Source organism: Bubalus bubalis, chromosome 19 (assembly GCF_019923935.1).
Source record: "Bubalus bubalis isolate 160015118507 breed Murrah chromosome 19, NDDB_SH_1, whole genome shotgun sequence".
Lineage (NCBI taxonomy): Eukaryota > Metazoa > Chordata > Mammalia > Artiodactyla > Bovidae > Bubalus > Bubalus bubalis.
In genome coordinates this window covers 39018606-39041919 of record NC_059175.1, presented here as the reverse complement: position 1 = coordinate 39041919, position 23314 = coordinate 39018606, and the positions used below count along the sequence as shown (strand labels likewise).

The 23314-nt window shown below is 39.4% G+C and overlaps 1 protein-coding gene across 2 annotated transcripts in view; it reads left to right on the top strand.

The window, feature by feature from the left end:
• The window catches only part of DNAJC21 (DnaJ heat shock protein family (Hsp40) member C21), a 28324-nt gene extending 5915 nt beyond the window's left edge, over window positions 1-22409 (top strand). Inside the window, exons 2-12 of one of the 2 annotated variants that reach the window (XM_006071896.4) lie at window positions 2678-2771; window positions 4625-4748; window positions 5073-5195; window positions 5584-5888; window positions 6750-6901; window positions 9134-9221; window positions 11783-11941; window positions 12340-12382; window positions 18374-18546; window positions 21351-21426; window positions 21918-22409. In XM_006071896.4, coding sequence (XP_006071958.1) covers window positions 2678-2771; window positions 4625-4748; window positions 5073-5195; window positions 5584-5888; window positions 6750-6901; window positions 9134-9221; window positions 11783-11941; window positions 12340-12382; window positions 18374-18546; window positions 21351-21426; window positions 21918-22085 — 1505 coding nt within the window. In that variant the 3' untranslated portion in view covers window positions 22086-22409. The remainder of the gene's footprint in view (window positions 1-2677; window positions 2772-4624; window positions 4749-5072; window positions 5196-5583; window positions 5889-6749; window positions 6902-9133; window positions 9222-11782; window positions 11942-12339; window positions 12383-18373; window positions 18547-21350; window positions 21427-21917) is intronic. The other variant, XM_006071898.4, reaches the window with a different exon arrangement.
• Window positions 22410-23314: the final 905 nt, after the last annotated feature.

Genomic DNA, 23314 nt, shown 5'->3' with positions numbered 1-23314 from the left:
TATCTGATGGGCTGAAAGTGGGTAACCTGATAATCCCAACTTCAAAAAAGTCTGAGGAGGTAAGGTTTTTAAGTGTGTACATTACCACTGTGATCAACGTCATAGTTTTGTTAGGAATAAGGGGAAAATGGTATTGAGTAGTCAACTAGTAGTAGTTGTCACAGAGTAGTAATAAAAATCTAAAATAATTAAAACAGGATACTGGGTGTCCTGTGTTTAGAACCAGATGGCAACAAGGCCACAACATGATGAAAGTTGGTAGTACTCATTGGAAATAATAGAAAACCTAGCCATAGTGGTTTAAGTAAGTTAAGAACTTATTTTTCTCACCACAAGAAGGCTTGGAGGTACATGCTTGCTGGCATTGTTTGAGTGGCTGAGTAATGTCATTGTGAATCTCTTGACTTTTCCTTCATGGTCTCAAGATGGCTGCTGAAGCTCCAGCACTCACGTCCGTGTATAAGACAAGGAGAAAGGAAAGAAAATATAGTGCTTTCACCTCAGTGGTCAGAACTGTCACATAGCCCTCTCTAAGCAGCAAGGGAGGCTGGATAAGCCAACATGCTTGCTTAATTTTTAGGTCATCCAGCCTGCACAGTAAAGGCTGAAAGAGAAAAAAGAGGGAGAAGTTTTGGATCAGCTAACCTTTAGTATCTGCCACAGAGTGGATTGAGCACTCTATTTGAGGTTAAAAAACTGTTATACAGTTTTTATCAGTTGGTTTGTCAGTAATTAATATGAAAAATACTTAAAGTTTGTCAGGTATAAATTCAGCATGACATAATGTGATATTGTTGCTAAAAACTAACATAATTAGCTGTAGTGATTAAAAGTAGAATGTTAAGGAATTAATGAAGGCTCCTTGATCATTACAGTCTTGGACTGCATTTGAAGTATAGGACACAGCTAAGCAACACACACACACACCTGGGCCTCGCAGGTCGTGCTGTGGTAGAGAGCCTGCCTGCCAGTGCAAGAGACACAGGTTTGATCCCTGGGTCGGGAAGATCCCCTGGAGAAGTAGATGGCAACCCACTCCAGTGTTCTTGCCTAGAAAATTCCATGGACAGCGGAACCTGGTGGGCTACAGTCCATGGGGTTGCAAAAAGTCAGACACGACTTACTGACTAAACAACAGCAGTTACTTCCTCGTGATTAAATTCAGGTTAAACATTTCTAGCAGGAATGTTGCAGAGATAATGCTGAATGACTGAGCACGCACACATAAAGTAGAGTATATTATGGTGCACATAAGAAGTAGGAGATTAGTCAGAGAAGAGGTAAGCTAGAAGACGACCCATGGGCTGCTCTAAGGAAGGGGAGTTAGACCTGTGATGGAGTTTTTTTATTTCTGTTTTTTACTTTTTGTTAATTTCAAAGGAGCTTGGTTCTAAAAGCTTTTTGTGTTCAAGCACCTAAACAAAAAGAACTGAGGCAAAGTGCTGCACTTGAGAAAGTGTCGTCAGTATCAGTTGTTGAGCAGAAGGCTGCTTGAAGGACGTGGGACTGTGTGGTGGTATCTAAAAAGAGGAGGTCAGGTACAGTTGAGAGCCTTGCTTTAAGACTATTTCTGTTATTTTTTTAAAGAAGTATATGTTGCGTTGTAGCCTAAAGAATGTTGATGTACTCCATAGTAGACTCAAGATACTGATATTTTGCTTTTTGAGTGCTTATATTTAATCACTATAGCTAATTATTGCTGTGTAACACATTACCAAAAACTTAAACAGCAAATATGTTCAGGATGTGGACTCACACTGTTTTCTGGGGATCAGAATCAGAATGGTGTACCTGGGTGGTTTGACTCAAGGTTTCTCAGAAGGTTGAATCATCACTGGGAAAACTCACGTTCAAGCTCGCCCCCAGAGTAATGGCAGGCCTCAGTTCCTGTTGGTGGTGGGCCAGAGGCCTCCACTCTTTACCTCATGGTCTTCTCAGAGGCCACCAGAGTGTCCTCACGCTATGGCAACTGGCCACTTCCAGAGATCCAGGAGAGGGCGAGCACCCAAGATGGAGACTGCGGTCGTTCATAATCCAGTATTGCAAGTAATGTCCTGTCCTGTCATCACTTCTGCCCCTGGGTTTCAGTCACACAGACCGACCCTGTTGACGGGGGAGAGGATTACACAGGGTGTGAATGCCAGGAAGGTGGGGGTCCTTGGGGGCCATCTTGGAATCTGGCTACCACCCTGAGGCAAAGATGCTTTCTGAATTCCAAGGTTAAAGAGGCAAACTAAGAGAAAGGTAAATAGTATACATTTTTTAAGCTTTATGAGATTTATTTTGGTGTATGTTGATAAGAAAGAAAACCTTAAAGATGGTGGTAAAGACATACTAAATATCATCTAGCACGAAACAGTAACAGTCTTTCTATATCTGATGTATTTTGCTCCTTCTAAAAATAAAATGTGTACTACTTAGGGTTTTCTGTTTGTGGATATCCAGATTGAGTGCTAAGTGACATGCTGAGATTTAGAGAAAAGCATGAAATTTCTACTCGAGTTGACACTTACAACTGATCTTGATTATCAGCTGTCGGCCACTTTCTCTGCTTTTCCCTAGTTGTTCTTCTTCGTTTTGTACACACCCATTTATGGCATTCCTGATGGAAGCGGTCCTTTTTAGAGTCTGTCCTCTACTTTTCTGATATGTGAATTTCTGTCCTTTATTTTAACAGATAAAAATCTGGATAATGCCGCAGAAGCAGCTGAACAATTTAAACTGATCCAAGCGGCATATGATGTGTTGAGTGACCCTCAGGAGAGAGCGTGGTGAGTATCATGCTGTCCCTCCTGGAGTATCTGGTTGGGAAGAATGGTCAATAGAGGGCTTTTTAGAAATGTAATACATCAAACGGTTCGGGGTGTGTTCTGAAGCCCAGTCATCTATTCATTATGTAAAATGCAGTGTTTGGGTAGGAAGGAACCTGAGAGATGATTACTTCAACTCTGATCTCATAGACGAAATTTGACAGTAGTAGAAATAGTTTTAATTGTCATACTTATGACACTCCTTCTCATTTAATAAGGTCTCTTTGACGTCTGACAAATTAACTGATGTCAGTATTCTTGCCTGGAGAATCCCAGGGACGGGGGAGCTTGGTGGGCTGCCGTCTATGGGGTCGCACAGAGTCAGACACGACTGAAGCGACTTAGCAGCAGCAGCAGAAAAGGAAGAATGTTGACTTATCCTTAAAAAACAGCAAAATTCTGTAAAGCAATTATCCTTCAATTAAAAAATGAATAAAAAAACTGATACAGTGTTTTTGTCAAAAATTGTAATATTTTTTCCAAGAACTTCTTTATATGCAGGAGTTAAGCATCTACATCTGTGACAGACTCTTTAATGATAACCTGATCACTTAATGCCATTTATGGACATAAATTTCTACTTTTGAAATCCTTTTGAAGGTTTCCAGATTCTCAGTGAACTTTTTGCTGTGAAACAATAGGTTTTATACTCTGACATAACCATGCAAGATGCTGCTGGTACAGAGAGCAGATGGGTGTTCAGTTCACCTGTGCAAGTCTTCTCTCTTATTAAGCGAGAAAGGCTATAAAGAAAATTCTTATTAAATTACCTTTTCTATAAAAACTAGAGAATACTAAATTTTTCTCCTCCTGAGGAATTTGAAAATGTGGCCTTAGACATGCTTTTGTTTTCCTTTGGAAACTTTGAGATTCTTTCCTGCCTTCCATTTGCTCTAGCTCTTCCCTAGATCTTAGGTGGTATTCCTGTCCCGAGGAGTCCCTTGTCCTTTGGTTTAAAGCTCCTACCTGTCAATTCTCCTGTGAACTGAAATCAGTTCGGCACAGTGGCAAAGAGTGTGGTCCTTCTGGGGCTGGACTCATGGTTTTGAATTCTAGCTCTGCTGCTTATTGGCTTTATGATTGTGGACAACATTATTTAATACTGCTGAGCTTCAATTTCTTGTTGTATCAAACAAGGATAATAACTAACTTTATGGAGTGAGGGTCAGTTGTATGTGTGTGAAGCTCTTCGATGGTTTACATAAACACTGGGAGAGTGTTATTCACGTCCATGTTGGCAAATTCCCAGATCCCAAAAGTGTTTTTAGTCTATGGACCAGATAATGTCCACTACTGTCTTACTTAGGCTTCTTTCTGGTGAAAGTGCTGCTACCTTTCTGGGAGAGTAGAAATTCGCTGGCTTATTAAACTCCCCTCTTCATGTTGGCTAGTTTCGTATATGGCTAGTATCATATAATGATTATAATGGACTTGAAATTGCAGTCGAAGTTTTAATCAGCAGTTCTGTGAAAGATTCTTGAAGAACCATGGATTATAGCCCACCAGGCTCCTCTGTCTGTGGGATTATTCCAACAAGAATACTGGAGTGGGTTGCCATTTCCTTCTCCAGGGGATCTTCCCAGCCTAGGGATCAAACCTGTGTCTCCTGTATTGACATGCAGATATTTTACCACTGAACCACCTGGGAAGCTATTAAGTCTTTACCTGTTGATTTTTTTCTTTAAGGTTTCGGTTGTGGGTTGGCCACGTTAAAGTGTAAAGAAGTTATATTTTGACTGTTTCAGAGTAAGGAATCTTCTGAATTCTTATTTATTCAGCCTTCACTGTTGTTGCTAATTTTTTTTTTTGCTTAGGTATGATAATCATAGAGAGGCTTTGCTTAAAGGTGGGCTTGATGGAGAATATCAAGATGACAGCTTAGATTTGCTTCACTATTTCACTGTCACCTGCTACTCTGGTTATGGTGATGATGAAAAGGTAAGAAGTGAACTCACTGATAATTTATCAAGCACTTAAGTAAGACTCTTGAATGCAAAATTCCTAAAATTATTCAAAACTAGAAAGTGACAGACTACTCATTTGAAAACTGAGAAACATGGCCTTCATATTTAACCTGTCAGCATGTAAAGACCTTCAGTTGAAACCTGAATGTATTTGCAGTGACAGAGCTTGGGCCTGTAAATTTTTTTAACAGTTTAAATTTTTTTTTAATTAAAAATTTTCATGTTACATTTAAAAATCTTATTCTATGAGTAGACTACGAAAGTGTTAAGAATTTGTGTTTCTGTTACTGTTTTTTAGGGCTTTTATACGGTGTACCGTAATGTTTTTGAAATGATTGCAAAGGAAGAACTAGAATCTGCTTTAGAAGAGGACATGGAAGATTTCCCAACTTTTGGAGACTCCCAGAGTGACTATGATACGGTAAAAGGAAAACTTACTACCATTTGTAATTAACATTTATCAGTGTGTCTTTTCCCCATTTCTTAATTTTTTTTAAAAAGGTTCTAGTTCTCCGTCTTGTACTGTGACTCTCTTGTCTTTTGTTTTTCCTGATCCCCTCCCCTCTTTACTTTTTCCTATTGATCATGGTCCCATTCCATTAATTTCCTCATCAAATTAATTCTGAAGAGTTACTGTGTAAAGCCATCAAAGGACTGTCTTCTCTATTGATTAATAGTAATGTTTTATATATATATGTATATATATAAAGAAAAGAGGTTATATGTTTTGCAGCATCAATATTTACTGCCTTACTGGAAAAAAAATCCAAATAAGAAACGAGTGTTCCGCCTATTTCCTTTGTCACTAGGTAGTCCACCCTTTCTACGCTTACTGGCAGAGTTTCTGCACTCAGAAGAACTTTGCTTGGAAAGAAGAATATGATACACGGCAGGCTTCAAACCGCTGGGAGAAACGAGCCATGGAAAAAGAAAACAAAAAGATTCGAGACAAAGCGAGGAAAGAGAAGAATGAGCTTGTCCGTCAGCTGGTCGCTTTCATCCGTAAAAGGGATAGAAGAGTGCAGGCTCATCGAAAACTCGTGGAAGAACAAAATGCAGAGAAGGCGAGGAAAGCTGAGGCGATGAGGCGGCAGCAGAAGCTAAAACAGGCCAAGTATGTGGGCTGGGCTGGAGCCTGTCTAGACGTAGGTGCTGGTCCCCAGAAACGTCATGGATACCTGACCTGGCGCTTTCATGGGGGTTTAATCCTCACCCTGGCTTCAGCCTTTCTTTTATGTCCTGGCACTGGGATGATGTCTTTTCATCAGCTATGAGAAAGTTTTTCCTTTAGGTTGGGTGTTTTCCTTCAGAGGCCCATTTACACTTGAGATCCTTTACAGACTCTTATAACATTTAATAATAACTGATATTAATTGAATTCTCATTCTGTACAAGGCCACATCCTAAGTGCTTTTCTTACAGCAGTGCTGTGATCTAAGTTCTAGTTTCTGTCCTCTTTCTTTTGAGGAAATGAGACAGGCCCAAGATCACGTAGCTAATAAATTGCAGAGGTGGGAATTGGAGCCCGAAGTCAGTCCAGGGCTCTGCTTTTAAGCCCCATGCAGTATTCTACTTTGTCAGTATACTCTTAGAGACTTAGTGCCTTTAAACTTCTGTTGTTTTGAGTTACTATAAAAGCATTGTGTTCAGAGCTTTATAACATTCTTTAAAAAAACTATTCACTTCTTGAAAGTTCTACCCACCTCATGTTTGGGAAAGTGGCACTTACATTGACACTTAGGATTTAAAACCACCTGAAGACTTTTAGTAAGTCACTAAGAGTTAGATGTTTCAAAACCTGTTATCTAGTGGAGTGATGCAAGTCAACCACAGAACCGCTAACAGATCGGAGTGACTCGGCCCGTTTCAGCCAAGCACAGGTTTTAAGTGTGTAGGCATGGACAATTGGGGAGGATGGGTTTTAAGCCCCAGAAGTAAATGAAACCAATGCAGAGACCATGCCGTGTGTATCCAGGCTGGCAGAGCAGTACAGAGAGCAGAGCTGGATGGCGGTAGCTGACTTGGAGAAGGAGCTCAGGGAGATGGAGGCGCAGTATGAAAAGCAGTTTGGAGATGGATCAGGTGAAGACGAAGCGGAAGACCAGGAGCTCAGAGATGGACAGGATGGTAACTTCCTCCATTCGTTAAAGACTATAGGAAATGTTTTTATTATGTGCTCAGCACGCTCACAAGCACCTGCACAGGGTTCCGGTGTGACACAGCAAGGGACGGGGGGCGGGTGGAAACCCAGAGCACCTGGGCTCCAGCCGGTTGTTGCCAGCTTCATGCTTGTTCTAAGAATGAGGCTGGAAATTGGATTTTTATGTGCCATCTCCCAGTTTTTAAATATGGCAGATAATTGAAAAACAATTTGGCATGGCCAAATGAAGGTAGTCTATGGAAGTACACAGTATAATTGCGATAATTTCATTCACAATTTTCTGACCATGTCTGCATAAATATAATATTTACTATATTGTTATAAATAATATTTAATATATTATAAATAATAATATTTATTATTATAAATAATAAAATAATATAATAAATATAATGAGAAGTGGGCATATTATCAGGTATAACTGGTTATTTTCTAAAAAGGCAATTAAGCAGTAGGTCAAATTTTAATAGTAAGTCTTTCCGGAAAAGCTGGTGTTGTGCAGAAGTCTGTCCGGTATATATAAATTGTCTCATTTCTGACCTGTTGAGGGGCTCCTGTTTTGTGCTGAAATGTGTCTTTTCTCTGCGTCTGTCATTAGAGCACAGGCATGTGACTACCGTAAAAGGAGAGGAGTGGGCATTGTTGAGAATAGTGATCAATATACCTGACTTTCCCCACTGTCTCTGGCCATTCCATGATAAAAAATTAAATGATCTAAACATAGTTTAATTAATTTTACCTTATTTACAAGTGTGGCTTTTCATTGAGTAATAGCTCATGGTAAAATGATACTTTTGTTTACTCCAAATGATTAGGAAATGGAACGTTTTCTTAATAAATTAGAAGTAGTGTGTGTAAAAGTGTTTTGAGAGCTATAAAGAACCATATAAATGTAAGGTGACGTGATTACATGGAGCTTTACAATCTATAAGGCGCTTTCACACACACAATCTTGCTTTGTCCTCCCACGGTACCCCTTAAATGTAGGTTTTACTCATGTAATTATCTCTGTTTTACTGATGAAGAAACTAGGACCCTGAGAAGCTCTGGTATGTGTCTGAGAACATACGAAAACATTCATAGGTGCAGATTATGTCTTCAAATTCAGTATTCTTTATTCACTATTTGAATAAGCTATTTGAAAGCGTACACGTAATTAGAAAGTATCTTATACTAAACATTGGTGGTATTTTGATTATTTCAGAATGTCCTTCAGAATCATACTACCATTACTTATAAAAAAAAACAACATGTGGAATATAGGAGAGATATCTTGGGATCTTGATCCCATAATAAATCTGAAACAGCAATCAGTTTACTTGTTTATTTCTTCTAAAGATAGAATGTGCGATTGTGCAAAGACTTTCAGCAGAGCTTAGATTTTGTAAAGGGTCAGTACTGATAGTAATTATTCCATTGTAATAAAGCTTCAAGCTTAAAAAATCTGTGAAGACAGTGTTGGAGTTTACATATAATATACTGTTTTATGACCATCTTTCTCATAAGGAATATCATGAGCTATTTAAGCTGACTTAAGCATTTAAAAGTAGATTACAGTTATAGGTACTATACTGTATTTCCATTTGTATGGGCTTCCTTGGTGGCTCAGATGGTAAAGAATCTGCCTGCAATGCAGGAGATGCAGGTTCGATCCCTGGGTCAGTAAGATCCCCTGGAGAAGGGAATAGCTACCCACTCTAGTATTCTTGCCTGGAGAATTTCATGGACAGAGGAACCTGGTGGGTACAGTCCATAGGATCATAACGAGTAGGACATGACTGAGCGAATAACTTTTTCACTTTTACATTTGTATCAGACACGACTGAGTGAGTGACTGAACTGAACTTGTTGAAAAAACTGCTTTGTGGTAGAAATATGAAAGTGACATTTGATTTTCTGAGCTTAACACACATCTAGGACTCTGACAATTTTTTGAATCATCTTCTGAGTAGACTTATAAAAAGAACTTGAAAGATAAAGTGATTTATTTGAACGCCTTCCCCTGTAATTCAGTGCTGCTTTTAAAAGGCCAACTCAAATCCTGGTAACATGTTTTTTTCTTGGTGAAGAAGTAACAAATTTTAGTTTCTAATTTGTGTGCAATTTTAGATCCTTACCAAAGAAATGTAACTTGCTAATGTGTTTTAGATTTAGGTTCTAATCAAACAGGATTCTCACTGTAGGCTTCCCTCTGGTAGGTAAAGACAGTGACGAGGCTGAGGACGCAGAACTTTATGATGGCCTTTACTGCCCTGCGTGTGATAAGTCTTTCAAGACCGAAAAGGCGTAAGTTTACGATCTCTGCACTCACCTCTTCTTTTGAGGTGAGGTGTAGCACTTTGAAAGTCCTTAAAGAAAATGCTCAGAGCAGTTGTTCACTCTCCCTCACCTTTCATCTTAGAGGAATATCTTCCCAGTGGAGAAGGGAGAACCATCTGCACCAGCAGTTAAGCCTGGTGTACTGATTCTCATTCATGCCATGTTCCTCTTTAAACGTGTATGCTGTCTCTAGAAAGAAATGTTGCTTATTTTGGTGAAGAAGGCAGAGTCACAGAGGCAAGGGGGCGCTGAGCTGAGGCTGGTCCATTCTCTCCACTGATGTGCACACTCACGTCCAGCTGTCACACTGCTTTGCAGGCTGTGGCCCCCAACCCAAGACCTTTAGATCTGTCCTGCCTGTAGTGTATTTGCTGAAGTGGCAGGACTTTGTCACTGGGGAACAGTGGTGAAGGGAGAAGTGTTAAAAAGGATACTGTCCTAACGCAGGAGGTACAGGGGCAAACATGGGAGAAAACGAGAGGAGAACTAGCAAGGGAAAAAGGAGCAGAACGTGTGCAGTACAGAAGGCAGAGCCTTCCACTGTTGAGTGGAAATGGGGCTGTGGGAATCCCAAGTGGTACCACTATGTAACCCCAGGGAAAGGTGATAGTGTCAACAGGAGCAGTGGGAGGCAGACAAGTTAGAACCAAACAAGGAAACAAAAGCAACAAGGAAGGAGGTTTGAAAAATTATTTTTTATTTGGAAACTGAATGTCAAACTGGCAAGTTGCATGAATAGAATATAGAGCGCCCAGTTCACCTTGTGCTCACATTTCACCCCATTTGCATCTGCGTATTCTCTTTCCACACACAGACAAGATTTTTACTGGAATAATCCGAGAGCAAGTTGTGTGCATAAGGCTCCTTTACCTCTAAATACTTCAGTATATATTCCTTAAGAATAAGGACATTCTCTCACATAATCACAGCTGTCAGCTTCAGGAAATTTAGAACGCTGATGCAGTACTTTTTATTTACTACCCATATTTCACTTCTGTCAGCTGATTCTTTGTTAACGTCCTTTGTAGCATTTTCCCAGCTTCAATATAGGATCTAGTGTAGGATCACGTATTATTGCATTTATTTATTTGGTCTCATTTAATCTGGACCAGTTCCCTTGTCTGTGCCATTGATGGTTTGGAAGAGTACTGACCTTCCAAATGTCTTTTTAAGCAGAGCATTTCTCACTTGGGGTTTGTCCACTTCCTCATGATTAGATTCGGGTTGCTCGGTCCTAGCTAGAGTGCTGTGCACACCTGTGTTGCTCTCAGGGTTTCTGTCTAGAAGCACAGACGGCTGCCCGCCTCATGGCTGGTGACCGTTTTGATCATCCAGTCAGGGTGTTGTCTTATTTTTCCACTGTATAGTTAGTGTTTTTTCCCTTGTGATGTTTTCCCTTGTAGCATGTTTAATATGTGGGGAGACACTTTAAATCCCTGCAAATGATCTTTCTCTTGATCAAAATTTTCTTCCTAGATTTATCATCTATTGATGATTTCAGCTTGTGCCTGTCTTCACTAGAATTGTCTCAAAATGAGGCTTTTCCGGTGCCAGTGCTCCTGCATCATAAGTCATCGTTTGACCTGCTGTACATCAGAGCACTGATCTGCATGTCTGTTGTCAGAATGAATTTAGGAAGTTTGTTTCAGTATGTTAAATTCATCATTGCCTTTTTCATGCTCAGAATTTCCCAGGTGTGTTCAGTGACAGGTCCATCAACATGACTCCTGTGTCCTTTGACGTGTCTGAGTCATATTATTGAACACTTACTTTCCGGCACAGAATGTTCCAGTTTCTCCTGAAAACCTCGTTCTTAAGGAGAATTTTAGTGGGAACGAAAAGTAGGCGATCCCCACTAGAAAATCCAGCTCTGAACAGGATGTGATCCAGTGCTTGAGGGTTGTCAGTTTTATTGTGTTAAGTGTTATTTAGTTGCCCGTGGGAGCATTGAGATAGACATCGCTTATGTAGTTTCACACAGAATGGTGGAGATGCATCTGAACTTATATATTTAGGGTAGTGGGTGTGAGAAGAGAGACCCTTCTTGAAAAAAGCAAAAGGACATAAACTACTCTTATACTTCAAGGCCTCACATCACCATTTCTGAGATCCAAGGGGGCTCCCTTTAAATGTTAGAATCTTGCTTTGTGATTTTCCACTTAGCCATACTTAAGTGATTAAGAGAAAACAGTGATGAATGTTTGAATTCTTAGAATGGGAAAAGAAAAATATAGAGAATTTGACCTAAAAAAAAAAAGATAGGAAGAAACTATGTAGATAAGAGTACGAAGGGAAGGGAGGGGGAATGCTGGAATACAGGGAAAAAGAACAGTCATGGGCTTCCAGTGTACTTAAATGCCTAAGAAATCCCCAAAGGGTTCTGTGTCTCCTTATAGTATCACTGATGATTTGCTTATTAGTTAATGGGAAAAAAGTAGATTTCAGCTTGGTTGTATTCATCCAGCGACACAGTTGGGCATCTGTGAATTAATCTCCTTGCAGTCACTCATTTCAACTTGTCCTTTCAGTATGAGGAATCATGAAAAATCAAAGAAGCATCGGGAAATGGTTGCCTTGTTAAAACAACAGTTGGAGGAGGAGGAAGCAAATTTTTCAGGACCTCAAACTGATGAAAACAGTCTGAATGCCAATTCCGAGGAAGAGATGGAGGATGTGCCAAAACAAAAGTACTTCTAAAAATGTCACTAGACCTACTTAGCCCATTTAGAGATTGCATTTAAATGATGTTTTATTGCAGAGAAATTATTCTGTTATGCTAATACTGTCTGCGTTTCTTCTAGTTAAGAGAACTTTCAAGTATTGAAATGGATAAAGACATGTTGTCAGATATAATTTTTACAGACTGTATTATGACTCTATTAATAGTTTTATTACTGGCTGATAAGCTAATTACTATCAATTGAACTATTATTATATTTTTCTAAAATGATAATGATATTTTTCTTTTAATGCTTTATGATACTCATGATTTTTTAATGTGTTAGTCTTTGTATCACTAGTATTTTGGTATTTTTTCTTTTTACTTAATCAAATATTTGACATTTTGATCTATGTTTGTTCTTAGGCTTTCTAAAAAACAGAAGAAAAAGAAACAGAAACCAGCACAGGTATGTTGAAAAAGTTTTATTAACATTCAATATCAAATGTAAATTGGAGTGCTCTTGTTTATTCAGTGTAAGCTGTATTAAGGAGAGGAACTTTCACACCCTAATTTCATATTGATTGTAAAACAGATTAAAAGGAGCTGAAAATATTTTGGTTTTTCAGTGCTTTGCCCCATTATACGGGCTTCCCTGGTAGCTCAGCTGGTAGAGAATCCGCCTGCAGTGCAGGGCCTTATGTATGTGGTCAGTTCACCTAGTTACTGTTGTCTGTGGGTTTAAAAAATTTGCATGTGGAATTCTCATAATACGGATTAACTGAGGGATCACATTAAAAACACCTAGACACACGTGATGGTAAGATTTTTAAATCAAGGTAGCCATTCACCTCATAAATATATTAAAATGAAAGGATTGATCATTTGTATATCCAAGTTTATTGTGCCAACAATGTAAATGAGATTATAGAAAGGGAAAATTTGCTTTCCTACTTCTGGGTATGTATCTGGAGAAAACTCTAATTTGAAGAGATCTATGCACCCCAGTGTTTATAGAAGCACTGTTTATAGTAGCCAAGACATGGAAGCAAGTGTCCTTCAATAGATGAATGGATAAATAGGGTGTGGTGCATATACACAATGGAGTATTATTCAACTATTTAGAAAGAATGAAATAATGCCATTTGCAACAATGTGAATGGACCTAGAGATTAAGTGAAGTAAGTCAAAGATAAATATCATAAAATATCATCTATATGTGGAATTGAAAAAATGATACAAATGAACTAAACAAAAATAGACTCATAGAAACCAAACTTATAGTTCAGTTCAGTTCAGTCACTCAGTCATGTCCGACTCTTTTCGACCCCATGAATTGCAGCACGCCAGGCCTCCCTGTCCATCACCAACTCCCGGAGTTCACTCAGACTCACGTCCATCAGAGTCAGTGATGCCATCCAGCCATCTCATCCTCTGTCGTCCCCTTCTCCTCCTGCCCCCAATCCCTACCAGCATCAGAGTCTTTTCCAATGAGTCAACTCTTCACATGAGGTGGCCAAAGTACTGGAGTTTCAGCTTTAGCATCATTCCTTCCAAAGAAATCCCAGGGCTGATCTCCTTCAGAATGGACTGGTTGGATCTCCTTGCAGTCCAAGGGACTCTCAAGAGTCTTCTCCAACACCACAGTTCAAAAGCATCAATTCTTCGGCGCTCAGCCTTCTTCACAGTCCAACTCTCACATCCATTCATGACCACTGGAAAAACCATAGCCTTGACTAGATGAACCTTTGTTGGCAAAGTAATGTCTCTGCTTTTGAATATGCTATCTAGGTTGGTCATAACTTTCCTTCCAAGGAGTAAGCGTCTTTTAATTTCATGGCTGCAGTCACCATCTGCAGTGATTTTGGAGCCCCCCAAAATAAAGTCTGACACTGTTTCCACTGTTTCCCCATCTATTTCCCATGAAGTGATGGGACCAGATGCCATGATCTTCGTTTTCTGAATGTTGAGCTTTAAGCCAACTTTTTCACTCTCCACTTTCACTTTCATCAAGAGGCTTTTTAGTTCCTCTTCACTTCCTGCCATAAGGGTGGTGTCATCTGCATATCTGAGGTTATTGATAATTCTCCCGGCAATCTTGATTCCAGCTTGTGTTTACCAATGGGATTAGTGGTAGGGGGAGGCAAATTAGTTGTTTGGGAGTAACATATATACTCTACTGTTTATAAAATAGTTAAATAACAAGGACCTATTATATAGCACAGGAAACTATTCAATATCTTATAATAACATATAATGGAAAAGAATTGGAAAAATATATATGTAACCAAATCACTTTACTGAAAACCTGAAACCAATACAACATTGGGAATTAACTATAATTTTTTAAAAGTGATTAAAAACAGAGTATTTGCTTAGAAACTTGTAGTGATTGTGATTCTTGAAAAAAATGTTTATATTACTCAATAAGTCATTTAAATATTTCGCCTTGGGGGTTCATATTGAATTTCTATCTTAAGAATCATTATTAACTAAAAGTGTGTTGTAACACAACATACTTTGTTCTACATATATGTTGTTAATATATGTAACACAATTTTTTGGATTTTTTGAACCTGTAAAAACAAAATGAGCTTGTCCATTTTACTAAGGATATTTGTTGATTCTACAGGGAATGGAATTGATTTCTGTTCTGTTTTAATGTGATCTTAATTATGTTAGCTTATATTAAGTATTAAATGTTAACTGTAGTTTTTTAAAAAATTGGAAGTGTTTTTATGAAAACTTAGGTAATGCACTAATAATTTTTCATAAAAATTTAGATTTGGCTTGTTTATCCAAATGGTTTATGTTTGATAATTTTTGGCTGTTTTATGGGCTTCCCTGGTAGCTCAGCTGGTAAAGAATCCACCTGCAATGCAGGAAACCCTGGTTCGATTCCTTGGTCAGGAAGATCCCCTGGAGAAGGGCTATGCTACCCAGTCCAGTATTAGGCTTCCCTGGTGGCTCAGTCGGTAAAAAATCCATCTGCAGTGTTGGAGACCTGGATTTGATCCCTGGGTTGGGAGGATCCCCTCCCTGGAGGAGTACACGGCAACCCACTCCATTATTCTTGCCTAGAGAATTCCCATGGACAGAGGAGCCTGGCAGATTACAGTCCATTAGGGGTAGCAAAGAGTCAGACACGACTGAGCCACTAAGCAAAGCACAGCTGTTTTTTATGTTTCAGAAATTATCATGCTATGCTATGCTATGCTAAGTCACTTCAGTCGTGTCCGACTCTGTGTGACCCCAGAGATGGCAGCCCACCAGGCTTCCCCGTCCCTGGGATTCTCCAGGCAAGAACACTGGAGTGGGTTGCCGTTTCCTTCTCCAATGCATGAAAGTGAAGAGAGAAAGTGAAGTCGCTCAGTCATGTCCGACTCCTAGCGACCCCATGGACTGCAGTCCACCAGGCTCCTCCATCCATGGGATTTTCCAGGCAAGTGTACTGGAGTGGGATGCCATTGCCTTCTCTGAGAAATTATCATGACACATGAATTAATCACTATTAAAACTGTGACTTGGAACTTTTTGCCTCAGTTATAAAACCACACAGCAAATTGTATGTTCCTTTTATTAAATGATTCATGTCATTTTCCACCCAAAGACTTGCTGGTCATTAGTTAAGAACACTTTTTTTCTTGTGTGCCGGAACCACTGGAAAAGACAGAATAGAGAGGAATTTATACCCAGTAGGTCCTAAGAGTGCAGCAGTAAGCACATATATTTGTATTCTCTTACCAAGGAATATACTTAAGTTTGCTGCTGCTGCTAAGTCGCTTCAGTCATGTCCTACTCTGTGCAACCCCATATTCGGCAGCCCACCAGGCTCCCCCGTCCCTGGGATTCTCCAGCCAAGAACACTGGAGTGGGTTGCCATTTCCTTCTCCAATGCATGAAAGTGAAAAGTGAAAGTGAAGTCGCTCAGTCGTGTCCGACTCTTAGCGACCCCGTGGACTGCAGCCTACTAGGCTCCTTTGTCCATGGGATTTTCCAGGCAAGAGTACCAGAGCGGGGTGCCATTGCCTTCTCTGTACTTAAGTTTACTACCCCATTTTTCTCCTCCAAAGGTATATGTATTCCTTGATGATACCTATGTTTTCTGATTGTATCGGGGAGAAAGCCCCAATTCAGATCTAGTTTTATGTAGCACTTTTCCCTGGATTTTTTCTAAGTTCTTTTTGAAGGGAAAGGTAGTGTGGAGACACATACAGGTAGATAAAGGAGCAGAAAGCAGCAGAAACTAAGAATCATGAAACTACAGGTTGGGAGTTTTCTGTATTGTCAAAAAAAATTTGCATAAGCCAACAAGGATTGTGAAAGAAAACCTCAGAAAATTGAAATTGAGTGTAAACAAATAAAACCCTCTTGCTGACATCAAGGAAGAATTAATGCAAGAAACTTTGAATGCAGCACTCTGAACACCATCCATGGGACATACTCTGAAGACAAAATTAACTGTAAAAGAAAAAAATCTTAAACTTTACTTAGATATTTTAGTGATATTGGTGTGGTATTTCTGAAACTATTTTACATGTATTATAGGATAAAGCAAATAAGTAAATGTACTAATGTTGTCGGGAAACAGATTCTCTTGTAGGAGAAGGGAAATACAGGTATAGATTGAGGGAAGGAGAGAAGAACACTAATGTACTACTGGAATTGGAGGTATGATGTTAAAAAAATAAACAAGACACAAATGCTCAGTATACGCTGAGGGCCCCGAAGCAGCAATACCCAGTGGCAGTGAGCATATATAGCACACACATCTTAGTTTCTAAGCCCCCTTCCCCAATAAAAGGAGTCAGGATTTGGTCCTCAGGAAAATGACTGATTCTAGGGCCGAGACAGAAAGTACAAGGTGAGCCTGGATTATCGATGCTGGAAATAAAGGGAGTATTCAAAAATTACGGGAATAAGTCAGAAGTACCCAGAAGTCAGCTTAACGGGCTTGCCAAATATGAGAAATTTTGAGTCGTCAAAAAGAAGAATGGTGACAGATTTTACATATTGATTTTATTTAAAAAAAAAAAATCACGAGTCTATATTGAGCCTTAAAGAAGAGAGTTGGAGAAAGGAGGCAGATGGGAAGGCATCTCTCCAAGAATATGAATTAATACAAATGCAAATGGCAGGACTATTCTGGACCCACCAGTATAATAAATGGTTCACATAAGAATCATCAATAGATGCCAGATCCTTGGGGTATATAGTTATTAGGAAAGAAGATACTGATATACTCTGCTAATTACTTATTAAAAAAGGAAAAAGGTGCTTTACAGTAGAAAAATCCAGCAATAACCATCTTAACCAAATGATGAGACTTTAATCACTGAAACATGGAAAGTGACATTTTGCTTCCTGATAAAATGTACTGAGAGCACAGCATTATGTCTGTAACATTCCTGCTAGAAATGTTTAACCTGAATTTAATCATGAGGAAATAACTGTTGTTGAGTCACTAAGTTTTGTCTGACTCTTCTGCGACCCTATGGACTGTAGCCCACCAGATTCCTCTGTCCATGGGATTCTCCAGGCAAGAATACTGGAGTGGGTTGCCATGCCCTCCTCCAGGGGATCTTCCTGACCCAGAGATCAAACCCGCATCTCCTGCGTTGGCAGGCAGATTCTTTGCAACTGAGCCACCAGGGAAGCCCTGCAGAAAAGGACATTACTGCAATACGTATATGGATTGTGTAACAGATAATGACAGTGTTAAGTTCTTGGGTGTGAAGAGGGAACTGGAAAGGAAGGAGAATGTTCTTAGGACAGACACGATATCTTCCTGCAGCTTGCTTTTATAGTTCTGGGGGCGGGAGTCAAGGGGGGACGTTTTGCAGAGAAAGGAAACAAGGGGAGAGAGGAAGGAGAAAACAAATGTGGCAAAACATGACCGGAGGCAAAGGCAAGCCAGTTGCATTTAATGAAGATGCATTTGTCAGGTGCTTTTTCCTGTATAATGCTTGTGTGTTGCTGTTTTCTTTTTTCCAATTGTAAAATAGTTGTTCATTGCCTGATCACTTGGAAACTATGGAAGACAATCAATATCACCCCTGATTCTGCCTATGGGTATTCCTTAATGTTGAATTAAGTTGTAATCAAAGGTTATATATAGTTTTCTCTCTTCTGTTTTTGCTAATGTGTTCTCTTTTCCCACATAATTGAATCAGTGTCTTTGGAAACGTGACTTTGAAGAGCTCCATAATTTTCCTTCATTTGTTCAACCATTCACTTACTGAATATTTGGATTGTTTCCAATTTCCCCTAATTTAATATTTCTCTAGTGGACATTCATATTCTTCTTTTTTGCCTCTCCTTTTTATACCCTGAAGATATCCTCCTACTAGAGTATACAGGATATGACCATTGTTTTTTATAGCTGTTTGGTAACATAATACAAAAAACTAGTGGTATTATAGTATTTATTTTATAATGGTGCACGTGTTTTCTTACCTAGAACTATGATGATAATTTCAATGAAAATGGAACTGGAGAAGGAGTAAAAATTGACCCAGAAGATACCAACCTAAATCAAAACAGTGCCAAAGAATCAGAAGATACTCTCCAAGAAAATGTTGGGGTCACAGATACTGTGGAACTGTGCGATGACCCCAAAACTGAGGCTAAAAGGTAAGACAGAGTCATGTGTTGTTTTCTAGTTACTTAATACCGGTAGTCAGGATGGCTTTTCACATATCAAGTAAAACACCCTTTCCCGTGATGGATGCTGGGAGTTGGATGTATCTGTGACTTATTCTTACCCGTGTATGTCTACCAAGGATGATGTTGGAGGGAGAATGCTAGACAGTGTGCTCAGACGTTTCAGCAGCATGGCCCAAAGCAGAAAGGTGTTTCATGGATCAAGTTTCTGTTTTTCTCATCCTGGTGAAGTCCTTATTTTGTGCTGGGTCAGTAGTCCTTGGCGAGGCTACAGACAAGGCCATGCCCCACTCACCCAAGCATCACTGCCCGAATCTCCACACTCAGGCCAGGCAGCCTGCGTTTGGCCCCAGCACAGGGCATCAGGGTGGATGTGCCAGCTTGGGCCTTCGCTCTCTGGATGCCTGGGAATCATGCTGCCCAGGCCTCCGGGGTTGGCCAGGGGAAGGTCTCACTCAGGAGATGAGTGGTGTTGGTGCCTTGAAGACTGGAAAGTGGAAAGCTGGAAGAGGGGATTGCAGCCACTCTGATGCTTGGAGTGTGTCCCCATCTTACACACGAGGAAACTGAGTCTGGGGTAAATGACTTGCCCCAGAACAAAAACTGGTAAGTGGAAAGGCTGGCTGACTACATGGAGGACCCAGCTCTGCTAGTTCCGTGGGGCCCTGCTGTCCTGTAAAGATCCCTCGGGGGCTGCTTGTGCGCGTGAGGGGTGGGCCGAAAGGTGGGGTTCCAGGCCCCTGAGCACCTCCTTCATCTAGAGCTGAAGTATTTTTATTTATTTTCCATATGACTTCTGTGTGTGGGTTTCACTGGGGGAGGAAAAGAGTTACTCAGTGCTCACAGTCAGACTTTGGCAACCACTAATAAAATTCTGTTTCCTCACTTAATGATGTGAGAAAAAGAATCAGAATTCAGGTGATCTCTTCCCTGCTGAGGAGTGGCAGAGCTGGGGTAGACGCCCCACCAGCCCGCGTCCCCCTGCCCAGTATCCTGATGCCCAGTGCTTTTCTGCAGGGCCCCTGTGCTGCTTCTCGGCAGTGCGTAGACACTAGCCACCTACTACATGTGTGTGTGTGTCTGGAGTACATTTTTTTCTTCTTATTTATGTTTTATTAACATTGACATACAACATTATTTTAGTTTCAGGTATATAACATAGTGATTTGACATTTATATACATTACGAATCGATACCACAATAAGTCTACTAACTGTCTCCATACAAAATTAGTGCAATTTTCTGGAGTATATTTATATGAATACATTGTATCTCCTCCAAAGTACATTTTAGAAATAAAGTCTTAGATACTAGCTTCAGAGTTGTAGCTGTCTTTCATAATATGGTAAGTTCTTTGGGAATAGTATCCTAAATTTTCCCAAATTAGCCTAAATGCTAAGTATTGTTGGATATATTTGTGGCCCCTCTGATGTTATTTTGTAAATTAGTAAATGTTGAATCTGTTGCCTTTTATGTCATTGTGTCTTTTTCTTGATATTTTCAAAGCTGGCTGAATACTACATAGTGTTGTGTTACACTCCTTATCAGCATCTTTTAAAAAAAAAAAAGATTTTATTCACTTGGATTTATTTTTGGCTATGCTGCATCTTCATTGCTGTGCGGCCCTCTTCCTCTAGTTGCAGGGAGCGGAGGCTACTCTCTACTTGTGGTGTGCGGGCTCCGCATTGCAGCGGCTTCTCTTACTGTGGAGCCTGGACTCCAGAGTGCTTGAGTGGTTGCGGCTCGTAGACTCAGTATTTGTGGCTCCTGGGCTCTGGAACACAGCCTCAGTCGATAGCTCTGGCTCACAGGCTTAGTTGCTATGTGGCCTGTGGGATCCTCCTGAATCAGAGATCAAACCCATGTCTCCTGCATTGGCAGGTGGATTCTTTACCCCTGAGCCACCAGGGGAGCCCCATTTGTCAGCATCTTTAAATGTATAGACTTAATACAGACTCCTAGGTTCTGACTGAAGAATTGTATCCTTATGAAGTGCTTGACAGCATTTTAAGTCATTGGTTATAACCCATCCCATGTGTTCTGTAAACACAGTTGCACTCAGTTTGGCTTGCACAAATGAGGGGTATGAGAGCACTAAGGAAAATGAAGATTCGTGTAGCAGAGTAAGTGGAGGGATGTTCTGGAGTTAAAGCAGAACAGGAGGAAACTGAGTATACCGACTGGCAGTCTCTGGATTATAGAATACAGGGGAGAGAAACTCATCACATCAACAGAAAGACATCATCTCTTAATAAAATGCTTTACATGTGACAAATTTAATTATATGAAAAGTGCATTGCAGTGTCTGTTTTTCTCATTTCACTGTGGAACTGGTGAAATGTTTATCATCAGCTGAATCAGGTTTAACAAGTTGTCTCTTAATGTCATAGATTATTTATGAGCACTGATGGTTGGCCATGAAGATGGTTTGCTTCAGTAAATGGCGTATTAAGTACTTACTTTTTTTTTTTTTAACAAAAATATGCTGAATAAAAGTTCAAAGATATTTTAGAGGGCTTGCTTTATCTTGTGTTTCAACTTTTAAGTAAATTCCTTATTTTTGGTATCAAATTTGGTATCTAATGTTACCTCTAAAGTTATTTTTTAAAGTTGTACATTTGAGATGTGAAAATTAATTCACTTGGCCATTAAAATGAATGAACTTTTCTTTAAAATGCATGTTACTCTTTTGAATCTTCTTGGGTTCTAGATGACAGTTAAAAGGGCGGTGCGTTATTATTGAATTAGTCTGAATTCTTTCATTTATTTTCCAGTGTTTCTAAACCCAAAGGAAAGAAAGCCAAAGATACTAAAAAGTCTGTCAGAGTGCCTGCTGAACCACAGACAGTGGTAGGTCCAAACAATATTGGCAGCTTTTCAGTGGACCTTGTTGTTTAAACAGTGTAATCTACATTCTTGATTCTAATCTAAAGATTTAAGTGTTTACCTGGTGAACCCTTCACCTGCTGCATGCGTGTGGCTCCATCAGCAGTTTTCCTTGATGAATGGAAAATTTATTCCGAATACATGTGCCACTGACATTTTTTTCTTTATGGTAAACAGAGGCACACTGAACATAATCAGATTATACCAGAACAGTTACTATTGTGTTTTCATTACTTTGAAATCCAGGGCCTTATCCTTATGGCATGTGCTCTTTAATTCTCAGGACCCTTAGAGTTGATGGTATTGCTTAATGGAACTCAGCTTCCAAGAACAGTTGCCTCTGCTGAGTCTGTCTTGTTATTTTGCAATTGCTTGATATTTAATCTCAACATGAAAACATTGCTCTCAGATAATAACACTTGCTTTTATTTATGATTTTTTCCCCCCCTTCTCAGAGTGATGTGCTTATCAGCTGTACAACCTGCCATAGTGAATTTCCATCCCGGAATAAACTTTTTGATCATCTAAAGGCCACTGGTCATGCAAGAGCACCTTCATCCTCAACATCTTTGAACAGTGTAACAAACAGTCGAAACAAGAAAGAGAAACGTAAAAACAGATAGAAATTCTGCCAATGCTTTTTTCTTTCAGTTGTCTCTAGCTTTTGAAACCAAAAACTGAACTGAAATCATCTAAAGAGTTAAAATTTCTGTGATCTGCAATTTATTGCATTGTGGAAAATTATTTTTTATGCTGTAAAAACATTTTTTTTGTTTAATATATATTTTTTAAACATGTCATTAGTGACTGAATTCTACTTTTGCCATCTGAAATTGACTTGAATGTCCGAAAACAGGTAAATATTGTAAAGTATGCTTTTTTGACTTTTGTTGGCTCATGTGGACAGAAATGTACAGGGAGAATTAAATTATTTTAACACATACAAATTCTCCTTTCTGCTTTATTTTGTGAATTTCACATGAAGTATTTTTATACGATTCAGTGCTTTTGTGTTGTTCTGCTTCATGATCTGTTGATGACTCAGATCATTTTAAAATCGTCATGGATTTTTTTCCACCTGATACCATGACTCCAGTTCTGATTTTAAAACCATTTCTAAATAACCTGTTGTTGATTAATGCATTCCCCCCCCCCCCCCCCGGAGGATAATGATAAATGGAAACTAATTGAACATATACAGTTGTTTTTCAACAATAGTATTTCTTCAAGGTATATCTGTTTAACTTGAGATTTTACTAGTAATTATCAGTGGGATATATCTTTTGGTTTTTCACCCTGATTTGACTCATAGAGTTGAAACATTAATTTATAGGATGCATTCTCCTCATAAATGTGCACAGTGGCAGGTATAAAGCATGATGAATTCAGGTGGCCCATGGTTCACAATGAATTCTGACTCTTTAATAGAGGATATTCTTCCTTATATTTTTTTTTTCACTGTTTTCAGAAGTTTTTTGTTTTTTCATCATTCAATGGAGAGAAACTTTTTAAATGAAAGATTGTTCTCCAGGGCTGCTATTCATGCCATCTGTTCTTTAGGAAGGATGAATATTAAATCAAAAGAAATAGGGAGAATCTTTATGAGTGTGGTTGAATACATGGATCAGTGACGAGTCAGGTTTTAGGATGGATTAAATAGGTGGTGTTTTTAGCTGAACTTGAAAGTAATTTTGAACTCACTCGCTTTGAAATATATACTTGCTGTTCAGTGAGGTTAATTCTCTCTATATATCCTTGAATCATCAAATGAACCAATCTTTGCTGCTGCTGCTGCTAAGTCGCTTCAGTCGTGTCCGACTCTGTGCGACCCCATAGACGGCAGCCCACCAGG